The 20,931-nt window shown below is 37.1% G+C and overlaps 1 protein-coding gene across 4 annotated transcripts in view; it reads right to left on the minus strand.

Annotated features, from left to right (window-relative positions):
• Positions 1–8,380: 8,380 nt before the first annotated feature.
• Positions 8,381–20,931, minus strand: part of PTBP3 (polypyrimidine tract binding protein 3) — a 108,085-nt gene continuing 95,534 nt past the window's right edge. For 2 of the 4 annotated variants that reach the window (XM_049895627.1, XM_049895628.1), the window contains exons 9-12: positions 18,010–18,102; positions 17,044–17,260; positions 13,695–13,772; positions 8,381–13,544 (exon numbers count right to left, since the gene is read on the minus strand). In XM_049895627.1, the coding sequence (XP_049751584.1) occupies positions 13,412–13,544; positions 13,695–13,772; positions 17,044–17,260; positions 18,010–18,102 (521 nt within the window). In that variant the 3' untranslated portion in view covers positions 8,381–13,411. The remainder of the gene's footprint in view (positions 13,545–13,694; positions 13,773–17,043; positions 17,261–18,009; positions 18,103–20,931) is intronic. The other 2 variants (XM_049895626.1, XM_049895625.1) reach the window with 1 other exon arrangement.

Below are 20,931 nucleotides of genomic sequence, written 5' to 3' on the forward strand. Positions count from 1 at the left end.
ATTTAAGTTCCCTCGCTTTTGTGCATCATCTGGGACTGGAGTTCCCACTGGTTATTTACCAGGACACGCGCAAGAGCATAACCTTGTGTTTGTATCATGGCACAAAAGAGCATTGCCGGCCCTTCTGGCTGGAGTTGCTGGGTCACCAGATGTGTGTACAAGACGATTTTCTCGAAAATGGATCAGAGACCTGTTATCTATTACTATGATCTGTCCATGCCCAGTAACTGTTCATGTTGGATTCCATTGCATGTTGGGTGAATGTAGCAAGAGTTAGACTTGACAGCACACCTCCATCTCTTGTTTATTAGAAAGAAATAGTATACTCCCAAGAGACCCACCGAGATAAGGAGTTTCAGTTACATGGGAAGGGGCTGTAGGAGACACATGTCAACAAAATGTTGAAGTGGTAGGGGCCTCACAGCTTAAACAACCTTGTGCGTGGGCACCCTTGTGATCCTGCATGAATTTTATTTCTTGCTGGCACTTTCTCACGCACTGGAGCTGGTATCAGTTTCATTTAGTGCCCTGCCAGTTCCCTTCCAATGCAGCACTCGTTTTTCCTTGTGTCCTGTAAGCTTGACATCTATGGGTCTTTGCTTTGGACAACTGATGCTTCTGTTTTATTGATATACTAAGCATGTGCTTACCTTGCTTATTTAGTAATCCATCCCTGACTGACAGATATGTTGTGGCTACGCCTGGAAGGTGGGAGGTCTACCACTGAACCACCACTGCCCTCTCATGGCATCCATTGCTGTCGAGTTGATTCCAACTCACAGTGACCCTATAGACAGAGTAGAACTGCCCCATAGGGTCTCCAAGGAGTGGCTGCTGGATTCGAACTGCCGACCTTCTGGTTAGCGGTCTGAACTCTTAACCAGTGCACCACCAGAGATTCATACTAGGCCCTTTGTAATCTGGTCCCTGATCATCTCTCCAGATACCTATCTTAACTTCCAAAACCTCCAACATAAACCACTACTCATGGTGTGTTTTATAGCAGTACACGTACTGGGATTATCACTTGTCTTTCACATTAAATTGTAAGTATTTTGAGGGGATGGATTAGTATATTTACCAGCTACCCCTGTCAAAAACACTTAGTGCCTAGTAAGTCTTCTACACATGCGGGGAAGGAAGTAGTCACTGTCAAGGTTGCTGGTGGGTGCTAACGTTCAGCTGAGCTGCACATCCTTGGAGCAAGCCCATGTAGAAAACCTTCAGATTAGTCGTCCCACTACATGTCTCATTTCTTGTTCATTCAAGGCTGGGTGGTACCTAGAGGCTATATCCCCAGGTGACTATCTCCAAGACTGATGACGGCCCACATTTTACCGACTTGCTCTCACAGTTGTGCTCATTTGTTTTTAAATGGATATGAGTGAGAAGCTTTGAATCTCCGCCAAAGTGGGAAATGGAAAAGGAAGAACATATTAGCCAGATTAAAAGATTTCTTCTGCTTTGATTTTCTCTGGCAGGTTTATTAATAAACTTTAAGTGCTCACGGACAATTTTAAAATCAAATGAATCTTTCACATCATGGTCCCCACTGCCATTGAGTCGATTCCAGCTCATAGTGACCTTACAGGACAGAGTAGAACTGCCCCACGGGTTATCTTTACGGAAGCAGACTTCCACATTTTTCTCCCTCAGAGCTGCTGGTAGGTTTGAAATGCCAACATTTCAGTTACCAGCCAAGTGCTTAACCACTGCGCCACCAGGGCTCCTTCACATCATGGTAGATACTTCTTAAATACAATTTGCCAACATCAGCCATAATATTGGGCTGACAAGTCACAAACCTTAGATCTTCACACAAAATGCAGATTGTCACACATCATTTGAATCAAGTGTGATGGTTAAGATTATGTGTCAATTTAGCTGGGCAGTGATTCTCAGTGTTTTGGCAGTTGTATAATGTTGTGATCACGTCCGTGTTGAGATTTGACACACGATCACCCCCATGATGGGATCTGCTGTGGGTGGGGCGGGGCCTCTGCTGGCCTTCATCTCTCTCAATCCTCCACTGCCTAGCACTTCCTGCTTGCCTTGCCAGGGCTTTTGCTTGTTCTAGATCCTGCAGCTGGCTCCTGTTTGTCTGACCGCCAGTTCTTGGGACTTGAGCTGGCGGCTTGCCTGCTGTTTTGCCTGCCAATCTTGAGATTCATTGATCTTTACAGCCTGCAGCTGCCCTGCTCTCTGGCTTGCCCATCTTGGGTTTGCCAACCCCTGAGGCTACATGAATCAGCAGAAGTCTGTAACAGCCCTATTTTCCAGCCTGCTGATCTTGGGTTCACCAGCCCGTGTGGCTACGTTAGTCAGGAGAATCTCTTTCCTATCCCACAGACTTGAGACATTACAGACTCTAAAAATTGTGTGAGCCATTTCCTTGATATAAATCTCTCTCTCTGTGTATATATATATATGTATATACATATACATGTATATACACATATATATACACACACACTTAACTGATTTTGCTTCTCTAGAAAACCCAGTCTAAGTCATCGAGCCACTTGTACCTGTCCAGACAGAGCTCTATATTACCAACTCACCCAACTGCTGTCAAAATTTCTCTCCCAGGTTCCTCTCCTTTGTGCCCTGCTTTGTACTTCTCAGGAGACTTTTCGTTCAAGTGACATAAAGCCTAATCAAATGTTGAAAGCAAACCAAAAAAAAAAAAAACCCATTGCTGTTGGGTCGACTCTGACTCATAGTGACCCTATAAGACAGAGTAGAACTGCCCCATAGAGTTTCCAAGGAACACCTGGTGAATTCAAACTGCTGACCTTTTGGTTAGCAGCTATAGCACTTAACCACTATGCCACCAGGGTTTCCTACCAAAGCTGGAATTTATTGGCTCCCTTAACCTACAAGGTTTAGGCCTATGTCTGACTTCAGGTGCGTCTTGACCAGAGACTTAAGCAATGCTGCAGGAACCCAGTTTCTTCCTCTCAGCTCTGCTTGCCCCATGCTGGTTCCATTCCGAGTTAGGTTTTCCCATCATGATCATAAGGTGGCTACCACCACAGCAGATGTTATATCCTCTCTGCTTCAAATCCAGTGAAAGGAGAAAACTTCTCTTTCCCAAGAATGACACAAAAGTCCTGAGCCTGCCTGTTGCTGGGGTCAAGTGCCCTTAGCTGAATCAGCCATACCAGTGTACAGGATAATTCGCTTAGAGTCACCAGGGCTCAATCTGAGTGTGGGGTTAGCTTCACCAAACCCCAAGGGCTTAGCTGAGGAGGAAGTGGTTCCCTGAGAGAAAAGCTGAGTAATATTTTATCAGGAGAAGAGTAAAGAGGCACTGGGCAGCAAAAACAGCAGGTATGACTATGTTACTTTCACTTTTCAAGGCAACAGCTTGTGAGCATCTGGCTATGCAGAATCCTTCCCTCTCAAATTAACTAACGCATGCATTTTCATAAATTATGACTTATTAGAGCTGGAAGTTTTTTTAGCACCTCTCCACATCACATTTTAAGACTTAGCTTTGAGTAATTCTGGGCAAATTCCTTTTTTTTTTTAAACTACATCTATCTAAAGAGTTTATACCCAAAACTGAACCCAATACTCTTGAAATAGGCTGGCCAGTGTAGAATCAATTGGATCTTTCTCCACAGGTACTGTAGTAAACCCCTTTAAAAAAAAAAAAAAAAATTAGTACACCCAAATTTTAACTCAAGTATAAGATTCATTCATTTATTTATTTTATTTCAAATATAGGATTTTAAATGCATGCCCATTACATTTTACATTGTTAGATTCAGTCCACTGGTCTTTTAGAACATGATGACTCCAGAATGCACTGTACATGGCTTTCTGGAGACCAGACAAGGCATTTAAAAGCTGGAGTACTTAAGAACCATTGGTCTCTTCCTGCTGAGGTGACACTGGAGGCAATGTGCTTTTAGATAGCACAGCTACAAGATGGAGGATGGTCACCCAGCCCATAGAAACGAACTTTTATTGTGGTAAGCCCTTAATTTTCAGGGTTTATCTGTTACCACAGGGAGCCCTGGTAGCACAATGGTTAAGCACTTGGCTGCTAACAGAGAGGTTGGCAGTTCTAACACAGCAGCCGCTCTGCGGGAGAAAGATGTGGCAGTCTGCTGCCATAAAGATTACAGCTTTGGAAGCCCTATGGGGCAGTTCTACTCCATCCTACAGGGTCACTCTTAGTCAGAATCGACTCAACGGCAAGGGATTCAATGAGGATTACCACAGCATCACCCAGGCTCTCCTAATACATCATTCAAGGCCCTGTCCAGACTTCACTCTGGCTCCTTTGTCAACCATTGTGCTCCTCTGGTTTTTTATAAAAACCTCTTATAATGCTTAATAAATGCCTGTTATCTTTTTCCCACTAGCCAAGATTCAGAAGCATTATCTTGTCTGACTCTGTGACGACAGGACCTCAGAGTGCTTAAGAGTGTGCTGAATGAACGCACATTCAATAATTTCCCGAGGTTAGAGCCAGGGGTTATCTTCAAATTCTTTCCTATCTGAAGATACTTGGGGTGTAATTCCCTTGATCTCACCAGAGGCATTACCTCTCCAAGTTCTCTCTCTGCTATTCCTTAAATAAACAATCACATCCTTTTCACAATATGTGTATAAATTTTTGAATGAGAAATTAACTTGAGCTGTAAACTTTCAGCTAAAGCACCCAAAAAAATCACCCCCTTTTAAATATGTCTACAATCTTTGGAAACTCCATTACATGTAGCTGTGTTATTTATATAGTGGCTGGTAATCAGAATAGAAAGATCGAGGGTGATGACATTCTTAGTCATAAATTGAGAGAAACATGACAACATTTCCACCGTGAGAGAAAAGGTCAGCTGTCATTCAGAGGCCCTAACTGCAAGGCTGTTTGCATTCTGATCGTCCATACATCCCGGGGCTGTCATTGCCACTGGTGCAGAAAGGCTCAGCCCGGAGTCTACTTAGGAGAAAGAAGGAATTCTTATTTCCCTAAATGTTTATCATCTGTAGGGCAGTGATTCTCAACTGGGGGTACAAGGGCTACATATTAGAATCTCAGACTGGGGAGGAAGTATACTTGAAAAAACACAAAATACTTCCATTGAAAGACTCATTGTCCTGATACAAAATACGAGATTCAAGCTTGACATTCTTGTCTGACAGGCAAGTGGAGAATATGGAGTGAGAAAGCATTCACACACAAGCTGTACAATCAAGGTGGTGCTTGGACATATTTGTTAGCCAAGGATGTTATTTGTATTGCATGTTTGGTGCTATTTGTGTTACAATTCCTACTGCAAACATAGTGTTTTCTGTTTTAAGGTGAGGGTAGATTTTTTTTTTTTTTTAAATCAAGTTGCTATGATGTAGCAAATGGAATCCCTGGATGATGCAAATGGTTAATGTGCTCAGTGGCTAGTTAATGGAAAGATTGGAAGTTCGAGTCTACCCGGAGACACCTTCGAAGAAAAGCCTTGTGATCTACTTCCAAAAAAATCATCCACTGAAAACCCTACGGAACATAGGTCCAGTCTGGTGCACATGGGGTCACTTTGAGTCAGAACTGACTGAACAGCAACTGCTTATGATGTGGCAAAAAAACTGGGGTGGGGAGAGGACTTTGATGACTGTGGGAAGATGAAGAAGAGACAATTCTGTTTGGAAGTTTGGCTGTAAAGGGGAAGATGGGAAATAGAGGTTTAGGCAAAGGAACATTTTGGATGTTGTGTTGTTTAAGATGGTAGAGGCTTGAGCATTTAAAAAGGTGGATAAGAAAATCCAGTAGAACAGAAGAGATGGGAAAAGCAGGAGAAAGAACAACGGATAGAGAATGGATAGGGATCTCTGAGGAGGTAGGAGGGGATGAGAACCTGAGCACAGGAGGGAAAGAGAAGAAAAGGACAAAGAATGGGCGTGCTGCAGCTTTTAGAATCCCCGGCAGGAAGCTAAAAGACTGTAGGTCATCAGGGCAACTAGGGAGCAGGTAGAAAACAACTACAAGTACCTGGGTGGTGAAAACTGTTAAGCGCTCAACTACTAGTCAGTGGTTCAAACCCACCTAGAGGCACCTCGAAAGATGGGCCTGGTGATCTGCTTCTCCAAGGTCACAGCCTTGGAAACTCTATGGAGCAGTTCTACTCTGCGCACACGGAATCACCATGAGTCAGAGTTTACTCAACGACAACTGGATTTGTCTCTCTCTCTGAATACCTAAATGCCAACACTAAATTTGTACAATCTTCTGTTCTATATTGCAGTGTGTTGGTGGCCAAATAAATATTCTAAATTTAGCAACTTTCGACCTACTTTGAGAAGAGGCTAACTTTTTCAAAATCGCAAACTTGCAATTGAGTTTTTTTTTTTTAAATATATAGTTGAAGCTGTGAAGACATTGAATCTGAAATATAAAGGCTCAAATACTAATTTTGTTCAAGCATTCCTAACAAAAATCAATTTTTTTTAAATGCTTTTCATTTTCTCATCATGATCATGCTCCAAAGGACAAGGATTTTGATATTAGTTTCCAAGAAAAATCCTAACTTCACCTGGTCCAGCTGCAGAATAAATCCAGCTAACTTCTTCTTGTGTCAGGGGTAGACCCAAAAGTTCCTTGGGAAAACCGCTAGGGAAAACTCTTCCTTCCTGATATTCAGTCTTTGCCAGAAAAACGTTCAAGAAAGGTTTAAGTGACCCAACTTCGAGTCAATTACATAAGAAAACCTTTAGAAAATTACACTGGGGAATTTAAAGGTAAATAACTACCACAAAGAGAGCTGACTTTGAATGCCGTTAAATAATTCCCAGCCATGTGTTTGCTAGGCTGATTCTTCTGCACCTCTGGCTACACAAACCGAGCGATGGCAGACTTGACTTTGAAAAGTCTGTGCCTTCCACACTACGTAAAGATGCAAGGCTGTGGCAAGCCAGTATACTCGGTGCTCACACTGCTACCACACTAACCCCTTGCTGTCGAGTCGACTGACTCATAGCAGCCCTACAGGACAGAGGACTGCCCCACAGAGTTTTCAAGGAGTGCCTGGTGGATTCAAACTGCCAACCTTTTGCGACAATAGTATGGTTAAAAAATACTATTTTTTAAAGATCAAAATACATTTGTTCTCCAAAAATTGCCATTGCTTTATTATCTTCTTCAGCCACGATGGTAGTTTTCAGAATATGCAACCACCCCAGTCCCGAGTACGGACCTTCACCATCATAAACCTAGCAGCACTTGGCAGGACAGAACTGCAGCATCTCTAAGTACAATAGAGAGAGAGGACTTTTAAAGTCAAGAAGACCTGGCTTCTAGTTTAGCTCTGCAATTAACTGGCCACATGGCCTTGGCTAAGTCACCCCCAGCTCTGTGCCACTTATCTTCGAAAAGTAGAAATTGAGCTATGTGATCTCTATGGTCCATTTATGCTCAAAATTGTATGACTCTATGCCTTTTAATGCCGGGTATAAGCCCTCTGCTGTATAAATAAGCATTTCATCATCAATCAAGTTTATAAAAGTCTCATTTGACCACAGGGTTATTTTATCTTTTCTTGATAAAAATGCCTCTTATGCCAAGAAAGAAAATAAGTAAATAAATCATCTATTTATGGAGACAATAGATTTTTACAGATGAACCAGCAAAGATCAGTATTGATAGTTGTGGTTACCTGATTTTCCTTCCTACTAAAAATAAATTCCAACTTCCAAGAGATCCTTGAGTAAAAGATTAAGATAATTATGTCTACTTATACTTCTGCAACCCGACAACTCTTTAAACAAACCAGAAATAAGCGATTTGTCTAGTTTTTTTAGCTATATACAATCAGTTGGCAACTATGTTACCCTTTAGGTAAAAAGAGCACAAAATTGGTTTGGATGCCAAGATCACACCTCATGTTTCAAAGCACGTTATATTAGCAGTCCTACTGGGAAGTCAACTATGGGACAAAGTTTTCCAACTCCAGGGAGTATGCGCTGTGTGGTGTGTATGTGTGTGAAGGGGAGGGAGCACAAGCGAGCACAAGTAAGAGAGCACCTCATGTGCTGCAGAAGCCCACATTACAGAAAAACTAGAAAAGCACTTTGCTCATGAAAACAAGAGCTGTTCCTTAACTAAGAGAAGTGGTTAGTATTTTTATTAGGGGTCGTGTTTTAAGTTCCTCTGATTATACACTTGCTATATTGTCTCTAACTAGGACAAATTTAGATGGATGGCTATGAAAAAAAAAAAAGAAAATATGACATCATTAGAATTACAGGTAAGACAAGGGAAAACCCAAAGCACAGACAAGAACACAGAAAAATTTTAAGAGAGTACAGATGTCATGACATTTATTAAAAGGCATGCTACAATGCTATAGTTGTTAGGAAAAGAGATCAGAGATATCAAGTAATAGTCAGCAAATATACAAACTGAAAGAAAATGGAATATATTGTAGTGTACAGAAGCTTGAATTAACCATGCACTACGCATTTAGAAAATATGTTTTTAATATTCATCTTCTCTTTGCATTTATAACATAATTCATATCAACAATCGCAGAATCCTTTTCTTCCAATGTCACAAACTGTGTTACAAATGAAAACTGGTACTGTTGCTTATCAAAATATACAAGACAATTGATGTTTTATATAAAACCACTTTATATGTTAACTTGTTCCCAAAAACCTTTTTTTTTGTTTGTTTTTGTTTTTTTGGCCTGCTTAAAAAAAAATGTTGTTACAAATATTTACAGCATTTTCTTCTGTTAGATGAACACTCTCACAAACTGAAAAAGGGAATTTTATGAACAGATCACATAAAACACAAGACAATGTCAGAGGCTCCTAGCTGTGCTATTTTTTTTCTTGAATACAGTACTGAAAATGCCCATCAAACCCTTGTCATCCTAATCCATTCTGTTCACATTTAAACTCCCATTTTCTTTAAGTAGTCTATTCACCAATAGGAAATAGAAAGTAAAGGCCGCTTTGCATTGGGTCTTCTTTCAGAAAGGAGCTTGGAAAAAAATGCTTAACAGAGAGGAGTTAAAACCAGAACAGTCTTTGGTCAGAGCAATGAGGTGACATTTTGATGCAAAATTCTGCTTGGTCAGCAATCTTTAACATTAGTACTTTCTGGATGTGTGACGGATTTTTAAAAGATCTGGGTAACTATGCTAAAGAAAAAAAAAGGCCAGAATATGATTTTTTTTAAATGACACCAAAAAAAATAGCTATTAAATATGTCATTAGAACTACTACATAGATCCAAGGGCTGAAAATAACACAACGACAAAAAAAAAAATCTGTTTACAGTGCTGACTTAAGCTTACCATAAGCAGCTATCGATTATGACTATTATCACCAAGGTCACTGGCCCAGACAAATATCCCTGTTCTCTGGAACATATGCCTCAGGTTACAAAAACTAAGATGAATACCACAAAGATTTAGATCAGCTCTGTTCTTGGATACCTGCACAACATTATATGATGAATATTATGTGATAAAGGCAAAAGTGTAACTGAGATGTCAATTATACAGTTACAATTCTTTGCTTGTATGAATAGCTTGTGGGACAACATTCTTTTAAAACAATATAGTACATACTTCCTGAAAACCAGAATACTGATACTACCTTAGTCTGAAATAGGAACAAAAAGTCAATTAAGACTACTGAAGAAGGCACATAAACTTTGGTCCTGTTTTGTTTCTCTCTCTCTATAAAACCCCCAAATTAATATTTTACTAATTTTCTGTTTTTTAAAACCATTCACAACAACTAGTTGTTACAATTTGCTCTGAAAAAAAAAAAAAAAAGACTGCAAATAGTCTTGTATATAACAACATAGCTCTTTTAAAACACAGCTGAGTTATATTTTCTTTAAAGGAAAAACTCTGTGCAATCTAAATTGTATTTCTTTTAGCACAACAGTAGAATATTTTCAGTCTGGCAGTTTTATTCTATTTAACAGCAGAGTAAAGGCCAACAAAAATGCTTTTACGTATAGTCGTGCTGTTTCTTCTTGATTTGAAAACTCGCAGTACACGTTAGGTCTTCTGAGATGGGCTGGTAATTTGGGAAACTGATCAGTTCCTAAGTGACTCATTGGAGGAAAAAAAAAAAAAGCAAAAAACTTCTGAGCTTGTCATCTTTTGTCCAAAAAATACTTAGTGGGAACATAAGAGAAACTGTGTGACAAAACACTTAATGTATAAACACTGCTGCCTAATGACATGGAGGCTTTGAAAAGTCTGTGTAAAACTCAAAGAGAGGCACTCGTGAGAGCTACTTTTCACCAGCTGAAGCAAAATCTACACTCAATTTGATCACCACACTAGGTAGCCAAAGTAGGCCTTGCTCCCATAAAGAATTAGGCAGGCAGCAACTGTCTCTAGAAACTGTGCGATCTGCAGCTCTAAACAGCAAAAATCTGAAACATCATTCCGAGCAACTAATTACAGTCTTTAGTCTTAAACAATTCATGGCATTCTCTAAGAGTTATTGGGTAATCTCTCTGGTAAGTTATCAATTAAGATGCTGGCTCATTCTTCTATTTGTACTTTATAAAAAGCACACTGTACTGCTATACAAGTTATTTAAATCTCAAAGTAAAACTTTTTGGCATAAATTGCTACTGTTAAATGTGTACTGCTCTTTTTTTAAAGTCTTGAATATATATACTTTGTGTAAAAGACACCTCCAAAAGTGGTAAGACAATACTCCTTAAAGTAAATAAACCTAAAAATAGGGTACTATGACAGGTCAACAGCGAAAAACCATTGCGTAGAAGACGGAATAAATGCACGCCAAAACAGAAATACACACATCTAGTTTTCCCACCACCCTGATTTTTAAAATTTTTACAGAAACCATGCCCACACAAAGACTGTAGACCTCTATAATTCAAACAGCAAATAGCCAAATATGGACAATGTCCATGTGCTACAGCTAATTTTAGACACATACTGACAGTTCCAAACACTTTATTTTTAAACAAAAATATCCCACTTTTTCAAATCTTAATTTGATTAATTTTCTGTCAATAAATTAAAATGTATGCAATGTGGATGTATATGTACAATATTCGAACTGTGTATGTATGTATATACATTTATCTATACACATACACAAATCCCTGAAAAGGATTCAAATGTTCTCTCTGACTTAAAGGCCATTCCCTGCTTCAAAGTTACATTCAACACCATTATGATCGCCTTCCTGCTATCAGTAACTTTTGCTACACTTACACTGAATGTTATAAGAATCAGTACTTAATAAATTACACAGTAATTCTTAACCCAAAGCAAGTCAAACAGTCCAATTTAAAATGCCACTGAAAATTATAATAGTGTGGGGAAAAAAAAAACTGAAGCAAATTTTGGGAGATTTCTCAAGCTTTTTTTCCCTCCCCTTACTCAGTATTAGATAAAATTATATTTTGTAAGTGGAAAACAAAAAAAACTCAACTAGATAAATCATTGTACTTACCTATTCAGCCAGTATTAAACTGACCCATTTGAAAGGTTTCAGTTTAGTGTGCCCCCCTCCTATTCTACCAACAAACTGTTGCTCAGTGTTTCGTCAATTGTTTTCAACAACTTAATATCTCTCACAGTCTTCTTATTTTTCTAATATTTCTCATGTAAGAACCTCCCTGTGTTCAAATTAATTGCTGGAATGTAACAAAGAGATTGAGATATTCTTGTAAAAGTTGAGATGAGCCACTCCGAGAATCTTAAAAGTGTAAAGGGGGTGGACAAAAACGATCCTTTTGACAAATTCTGTTTTTAAAATATCTGATCAAGCTTTGAAGGAATAATTAACAAAAGCAAAGTTTCTTATTAAAAGGAAACAGTCTTACATTACACAATCACTGAAGCAACATTAAAATGTATTCTTACATTCAACTAGAGAAGGGGGGGAGATAACCCACTTTCTCATAATCTAAATATGTGGGTACTCAGAAATTAAGTTACATTAACAAAGAACAACAAGTTCTCACTTGAGTACTGAGATAAAACAAGTAATCCTGAGACAAATTCTGATGGGTGATAAAGATGAGACAGGATTCATAAACTTACATTGACAGCCCAAATTGGAATGCTGTAACTGGCAATGACTGCTACCAGGTACAATGTGAAGAGGCCTACAGGTGTGCACTGAGTTATTCGGAAAACCATTCACCCTCCCCCACCCAATGCCTGCACCAAAGCACCAAAAAATTTGAATAAAAACTACTACTTATTGAAAACCATTTAAAATTGCAATGAAAAAAAATCTTTTAAAATCCTTACTAAAACAGGGAAAGAAAACAACAAAATGAAATGCTCAAAAGCCCACAATACAGCTTTCAAGATATTTAGATAAAACTCTAACCTATTGTATCATAAGCACATAATAAGGCACATAATAAGAAATTAAGTAAATACACAGTAATTCTGATTAAGTACTAGAGATTACAGTGGTACAAAAAACCCTTGAGATTTTTTTTTTCTAAAAGAAGACCTTACCAAAAATAACTTTTAAAAAATCTGTCAAACCATATGATAGACCTGAATATTTTCCTTAAGACTGTAAACTTTTTTCTGAAAACAATTGTAAAAAAGTAGTTTATATGTAGGATTATTTTTCCTTTTAAGTTTTCCAAGATCATATTATATTACTTGACAAATAAGTGCCATTTTGAAATTTAAAACATGATTTTTCCCAATAAAACTACTAATTATTCTGACACCGTAACAGATCCTGGTTAGTTCTGCTTAATTTCCCTGGGGACAGTGGAGATACTTCGTTTCTCCAAATAACCTTAAAAAGTTAAAGATATGCATTATTCAAAGGAGTGTCATCCAGAGAAAAAAGAAACCAATGAAAGAAAACATGTACATTTATAAATTTGCTTCTAATACAAGTCAAATTGTTTACGTATAATAATAACAACTATCAAGATATGGCAAATAATTTATAAATGAACATCATTTCCTACAGGGGCCAAATTTCTGAATCATAAAGTTAAAAACTTGGTTGTAAGTAATTTAAACTACGTACATTGGGTAATTTAAAAAGTCCGTATGTTTAAACTTCTCAAAGTACAAAGGTGTTTAGAAATGCTGTGTAAGGCGAATCTGGACTCAAAGGAAATCTGTCCTCTTGAAATTCAATTTAATATAGGGAATTAAAATTACTGAAAAATATTTTTTCCTGAAGGTTATTTTCAAAGAAACTATGGTTTAAAGGAAAAGCAAACTCTGATCACATACTAACAGGGGAAAAAAAAAACATCCCTTGATTTTTTTAAATATACTTGGACATCATACTCAGCAAGAGTTTTTAGTTATTTTTATGAAAGAGGCAGAATTGGTCTTGAGCTGTTTCAGTCTATGTCTGAAGATTTTACTGATTTTATGGTCCAGTCTTAGGAGAAAAATTCACAGAAAAGTTAGATTGTGGATTTTGAAAAGGAAACTCTGAGGTGGTGATTTTCTCCAAGGTCATGGTTATGAAGCTCAATGAGGGCCTGGATTGCTTCTTCCACAGATCCCAATTGAATGAGTGCCATTTTGCGATCTTTCCTAAAAATTATATAAGAAATATAAAACATATTTAGAATTTTGCTTCCCAACCTCCTTGTCCCTTCCCCCAGAAGACTTCATTGAATAATTTCAAAATTTTACATCCCATATTAAATAATGTTAATGTGTTTCCTGAAAGTAAGGACTTACTGAAAAAATTTAAAAGCCTTCACTGAGCACCCAGCATCTGTGAAAAGGTTCTTCAGATCATCCACTGTAACAGAAGGACTGTGAAAACATCACAGAGAGGTAAAGTCAACTATCTTAGTTCCAAATTTCAAATGAAGCTAAGATTAACTTAGGCGATCATCAAATCTCTACAGTATTTTACATTTCAAACACAGACTAATTAAGCCATGCAATGAAGGCATGATTTGCCTTAGACACCCTTCAAAACTTAGAACTGAAATCACTCCCAGAGATCACATTATAGCCGTACAACAGAAAGACCTATAAAATGAACAATAGCACCAGTGAGGAATGTACACCTCAGAACAATCAACTGTATGACACCTAAAGGGCAGCATTTGCCCAAAAGCAAAGTACAGAAGGAAGGTAGGGGTAGGAAAGTTGGGTAAATGGATACGGAGAACCCAGGGAGGAAGGGGGAAGAGGGCTGGCACATTCAGGGGTTTGCAACCAATGTCACAAAACAAGCTATATATAAATTGTTGAATGGGAACTAATTTGCTCTGTAAACTTTCACCTAGACCACAATAAAATGTTCAAAAAAAAAAAAACAACATGATTTGGAAGTACCCCAAAAGGTATTCAAGGTTGTCACATAGATGTGCTCAAACAATGCAATTTTTGTTTCAAATCTTTGCAGAAGGCATAGTCAGGTATATACAGGGCAAGAAATTCTTTCTATTATTTATTCTTTCAAAGTGATTATTATTGACACCACTGGCTTCAGTAATTGATACCTCCCTAGCTCTGACTTGTCTGCTATGGTCTAGAGTTCTACTCTTTGAACTGCTTTCAGGGTAATTCTGAAGAGGTGGATGTGGTAGCCAGACTAAGATTCCTCCTAATATTCATGTCCTTGGATCGTTTCCTTACATACTGAATAGGGATACCTGCTGCAATCATTAGGATATTGCGAACTCTGACTATGTGTTACTTCTGAGGCTAGGTCATAGAGACACTGCAATTTCTGCCTTGACCTCTTTCTTGGAAGAAGCCAGATGTCATTTCATAAGGACACTCAAGCAGCCCTATGGAGAGGTCCTCGTGGCAAGAAACTGAGGCCTTCTGTAATCAATCAGGCACATGAGAAAGCCACCTTTGGAAGCAGATCCTCTAGCCCCAGTCAAGCCTTCCGATGATTTTCTCTTAACTACAACTTTATGAGACTCTCAGCCAAAACTATCCAACCAAGCCACTCCTGGATTCCTGGCTCACAGCAACAGTGTGAGATGATCAATGTTTAGTTTTGTGTTATGCTGCTTAGTTTTGGGATGATCTGTTATCAAATAGTAGGTAACTAATCAGTGGTCTATCACATGAGTCAACTGACTAAAAGTAGGCTCTTATTCATCTTCTTGTGACGGCCACTAGGATGGTATAGTAGAACACTAACTAGCTTTGCAGGGAGACACATCTGAGTTCACATACTATTTCTCATCCCGTTGGTATGTTACTTCCCAGTTTCATTGGTAAAAGGAAACTAATGACCTTACTTCCAAAGGTTATTATGTGGATTAAATTAGGTAACACATGTAAAGCAATAACAAAGCACCCTGAATTGCTAGATGATTCAAAATATGTTCTTTCCCTCTTCTAATTAAAAGTCCCAAGATCCTATGCAGGCTGCAATTGAGGACCAGCTCCTGCATAATATACTATATTTAAGAAGCTAATAAAGATTGCCTCGATACCTAAATATGATGTCATATGCTAAATTTCTAGATCCATGTAATCTAAAATAATTTTTTTAAGTGACTCCTCCAAGATTCCTAGCTGACATGACATTTGCTTCATTGTCCAGCTCAGATTCATGGTTCCTCCATGTAGCCTAACTAGAGACTAGATGGGAGGCTAAGCATTCAACAATATTTTGAGCAATTATTATCATTTTTTGTGGGACAGTTTTTTTTTTTTTAAACTGTGGTAACTGAGCAATTATTTTTATTCCTAGTCAGCTCTCATTCTGATTCTCAGTGTTTCAGAACTTCACTCTTCTCCCTTCCATCAGCCTTTAAATTTTTACACACACACACACACACACACACACACACACTAGCTTTTACTCCTTTCTAAAGCTTACCCCACTTTGTGTATTAGTTTAGGCTATACAAAGCTGCTATTTTCGTAGGTCAAAGGTTTCAAGCATTAGAACAGGAGTTGGCAGATGTTTCTGGTAAAAAGCCAGATTGTAAATATCTTAGGTTTGTGGGCCACGCAGTCTCCGTTTCAACTGTTTATTGTTGTAACACAAAAGCAGCCACAGATTGTATGTAAATAAATTAGTGTGACTATGTTCCATGAAATTTTATTTATGGATGCTGAAATAGGAACTTCATTTAATTTTCTCATGTCACAAAATATACTCTCTTTAATTTTTTTTTCCAACCATTTTAAAATGTAAAAATTACTCTTAGCTCACAGGTCATACAAAAACAGAGTTGTCTCATGGGCTGTAGTTTGTCAACTCCTGGGTTAGAAGATAACTAAAGAACAAGTCAACTACAACACTGGCTAAGGAAGAAACCTGTAGAGTTGCCACATGAAAACAATATTTAGCTTTTAAGTAGTTGATGTATATGCTTTACTGCTTCGAGATAAAAAAGGTAAAGAATTTTTAAACAAATTCTTGGATACATCAATTATTTGATTTTGCTATACTGGCTACTTAAGAGTCTTCTACAAAAGAATGGACAAGTAGGTACCAATGGAATATTTTTGCAGAAACTTATTTTTGTACCCTTTAGTAACCAAAACATAACTATAGGGAGTCTCTAACTTACGACATATTCAAGTTACGATGACAAACTGCACTTAGGTCTGGTTTTTTTTTTCCAGGTACATCTTATTGTTAGTAATATGTACTACATACAATGTTGCAGTGCATATATCTGCTGATGTTAACATTCTCAGATGTTCACTGCAGTTGTTCAAACATCAGATTTATAAAAACACTGGTAATAGAAGACAATAAAAATGAAAACTCGAACAAAAGAAGTATTTGAGTTACGTCAGAACCATTTATGACAGAGTTGTCAGAACAGAACCCCACCCTAAGTTGGGGACTACATGTAGTTGCTAATTCTTTATTTGGAAAGAAGCTTTTCAAACACTGTTATCTTTCACTTTTGCAGTATATGACTGAAGAGAGAATCTTCTTAAATGTATTATGCTAAATAAGCTATTACTTCACAGAAACTGGTGACCATAACAACTGCCAAGTCAGAATAATTTCAGAGTTTATTACCTCTCCCAAGCCATACATTTTAGAATATCAATTATCTAAATGAACAACAACTAATTAAATACATACGGGATGTTGGAAAGATGTAGGGTGGCTGATGGTGGAAAAATATTCTGGAAGTTTTTAGAGCCAGGCTTTTTAAAGCGATGCAAAGGACTATTGCTGAAATCCTTCGTCAGACCTTGGTCTTCTTGTCCCTCTCGAGGAAGCTGAACTGCTTGATGTTTGGACAGTGTGGCACGAAGCACTTTTCCATAAAGTCTCTGACCACTCAGATGGTTCATTGCTAAGACACAGGAAGAAAATAAATCAAGTTTGGGTATTAAGACAGATCCTGTATATCTATCTAAGTTATCATAAATTCTTCTTATTTAATCATTTAAAATTATATTGTCCATTTGAAGGTTAAAATGGCTTGAAAACCCAAAAAACTATTACACTGGGAAATGTATTACATGACTTATTTTACTATACTAACAGTATTTTAAAAAACTCAACCAAACAAATAAAAAATAGCTATCATCCTAGCAGAGTGCCTAGAACATCATAAGTGCTCAGTAAATGGTTACTGAATCCATTAGTTTCATCTCAAGCAAAGCATTTAAAAAAAACGAGTAGTAATATTTTGATAGTCCTTATAACAGTAAGGCCTTGGAGCAACACTTTCTTGTGCTGTCATTATAAAGTTTGCCCAAGCTTTTATGCTATTCAACAGTTCTAGAAAACTTAATTTGGAAGGAAAACGAATAAATAAAATGAAACAAGTCACATTTACTAGTTTAGTGTTAATGAAGAAATCTACAGTCAAACTCTAAACATCAACAATATGTTCCAGAAGATAAACTTCAAAGAGTAAAAAATATTTTTTTAATCTTAAAATATATATAAGCAAGTCAAAATGATAATGTAGACAGGAGCATAAAAAAGTACTATTCTGTAAAATTACATCCCCACTAACTAGTCATTTGCTTGTTTTGAAGGAAAATTCACACGTAACAAGAACAGATTATCATTATTATTATTATTCATGAGTACCCAGTTGAGCTTGATTTGCATCTGCCATTTGAACCAAGGCATTTTCTTTCTTATTAAACATAATCTTCACTCGATGTACATCACCATACACTCCTAATTAAATAAAAAACAAGTTTTTAGTGCCTGATTATATAATGTTTAATTGATTGTATTAAACACATTTAAAGAAGGCATTTTTCCTCATACTACATACTCTCCCTGGGCAGTTACACATATATGCTCCCATTCTGGTATCTCTCCCAAGTTCCAGATCTATTAATCGAACTCATCCTTTTTCACTTGGATGTCCCATAAGCACTTCAAAATTCACATATCCCAAACAGATTCATCTCTTCACTTCTAGTATTCACTAACTCTGCTTGAGTCAGACACTTAGAAGCCATCTTTTAACTTCTCCCTTTACCTAAACCCTTACAGCCAATCAATCACCAGTACCCACTGATTCCGTGGCCTAAATATCGTTCACATTTGTCCACTTTTCCCCGTCCTCACTACCATCAAAGCTATCATCACCATTTCACATTGGACTACCGCAACAGCCTCCTAATTGATCTCATTATGTCTGATTTGTCTAGTGCTCGCCAAAGTGAGTCCCACATCTCAGAGGGCATGCAAAATGGTTCACTGGTGAGTGGGAATAAAATATTGAAATTCTTAACTTACACTGATCTGTTCGGAGCCCTGGTGGCAAAGTGGTCAAGAGCTCAGTTGTTAACCAAAAGGTCAGCAGTTTGAATCCACTAGCCACTCCTTGGAAATTCTTTGGGGCTGTTCTATTCTGTCCTATAGGTCAATATGAGTTGGAATTGACTCAATGGCAACAGGTTTTATTTTTTATACTAATATGTTTACAGTATTTTACATGAATAAGGCACACCCTCTATGTTTGTTTGCCAACTTCTCCCCCACCCCCACCCCCCCCAAGGTATTTTCATAATGACTGCTATGCCAATTATTTTTTTTAATAGGTTGTAAGAAAAAAAAAAAATCAGCACAGTATGCTTACGAAAATACCTTACATGGGAGAGGGGGAGCAGCTGGTAAACAAGTGTAGAAGGTGCACATTATTTTTGTAGAAATACAGTATATATACTCTTCTAACTCAGAAATGAAGACACTCCTGAAATCTACCTTTCAGCCAAAGATTAGAAAGGTCCATAAAACAGTTACAAATGTGAGGAACATGCTTCTTAGTTCAATCATGTATACGAGACCAAATGGGCAACACCTGGCCCAAAGCAAAGATGAGGAGGCAGGAAGGAACAGGAAAACTGGATGAATGGACACAGCAAACCCACGTGGGAAAGGAAAGGGCAAGAGTGCTGACACATTGAGGGGACTGCAACCAATGTTACAAAACAAGTTGTGTATAAATTTTTTAATGAAAAAACTAATTTGCATTGTAAACTTTCACCTAAAACACAGTAAAATAAAAAAATATATGGTATACAAAACAATATGAAAAATTCATTTTTTACTAATTTTTATTATATGATGAAATTATAGGCAGGAGGTTTTACAATGTAAAGGGCATGCTCTCATTTTTTTGCATTCAGTATATTACAAGTAATTGTAGTTTATGTGCTACAGGATATGATCAATATTATCCAAAAAGAGAATCATTATCATACTTTGTAATGCAATGGAAGAATGACTGTGAAAATTTCAAGACACAGAAGAGTGGTGGTTATCTCAGGGACAAACACCTAAGAGCAAGTGAATTAGAGGTGAGGTGTACACTTAAAAAAAAAAAAAAAATTCCTAATTTGCTGCCCTTCTCAGAAATGACCAGTAGCTGAAGTATATACTTAAAAAAAAAACTAAACGTACACAATTTGTCTTCGAGGTGAGGGTGATATTTCTAAATGAGTGAAAAATCAATTACTTTCAGAAAGAAACATGCTTCCTAAGGCTAGAAAAAAAGGCATATGAAAATGTTTCCATTAATTCATGATTCTGTTACTAAATATTACATGAAATGTGTCCTGAATAAAAACTTATATTGACTGCAAATGAGCATTAAGGATCTTTTTGGAGTGATGGAAATGTTCTAAGATTGGACAGCGGTAATGGTTGCAAAGTCCTGTAAATTTACTAAAAACCATTATGTTGTACACCTAAAGCAGATTAACTATATGGTTTTAAGTTATATCTCAAAAAAACTGTTTTTTAAAAAACCTACCACCCATTCAAAAGACTTAGAAACAATTTTCTATCTTATTTAAAAATCCTCCAGATGAAGAGTATCAATGAGTTTTAACCCATTTGTTAAAGCTATTCAAATGCAACAGTTCATAAAATCGACTGATTTAACGACAGGTAAAATGAGACCTGTCATCAAACTGGGACCAAGTATAACAAAAATTAGTGCATTACACATAAAAAATCATCATAAATAGTACAGAAACAATGAAATATTTCCACTTAGATTGGGTATCTTTTTCATTCATGACAACCATTAAAACCAAGTATTTAAACAAAGTGAATTTAGAATCAGGACTTTGAATACTAAATCAAAATAAAAAACAAAGATTTCAAATAATAATGAAGTATATTAATTCTATTTCTTACTGAATGCTGTTTTTTCTGAGAAAAAGGTTTTCTATCATAAAAATCTTTTAAATGTTAAATATTGCTTATTTCATTGCTTTCTCATTATTTCTCTGCTTGTGTGCACATTATAGCTATGCATGAGCACAGTAAAATATGGATATAATTAATAATTAATTGTTGTTATTTGCCACCAAGTCAGTTCCAATTCATGGAGACCTTATGTATAACAGAATGAAACATGCCTGGGCCCGAGCCATCCCCACAATGGTTTGTTTATGTTTGAGCCTACTGTTGTAGCCACCATATCAATCCATATAATTAATTAACCATGTATAAATTAGGAGTACACACTAAAATTTTTTATACTGA

This window comes from Elephas maximus, chromosome 9 (assembly GCF_024166365.1).
Source record: "Elephas maximus indicus isolate mEleMax1 chromosome 9, mEleMax1 primary haplotype, whole genome shotgun sequence".
Taxonomy (NCBI): Eukaryota; Metazoa; Chordata; class Mammalia; order Proboscidea; family Elephantidae; genus Elephas; species Elephas maximus.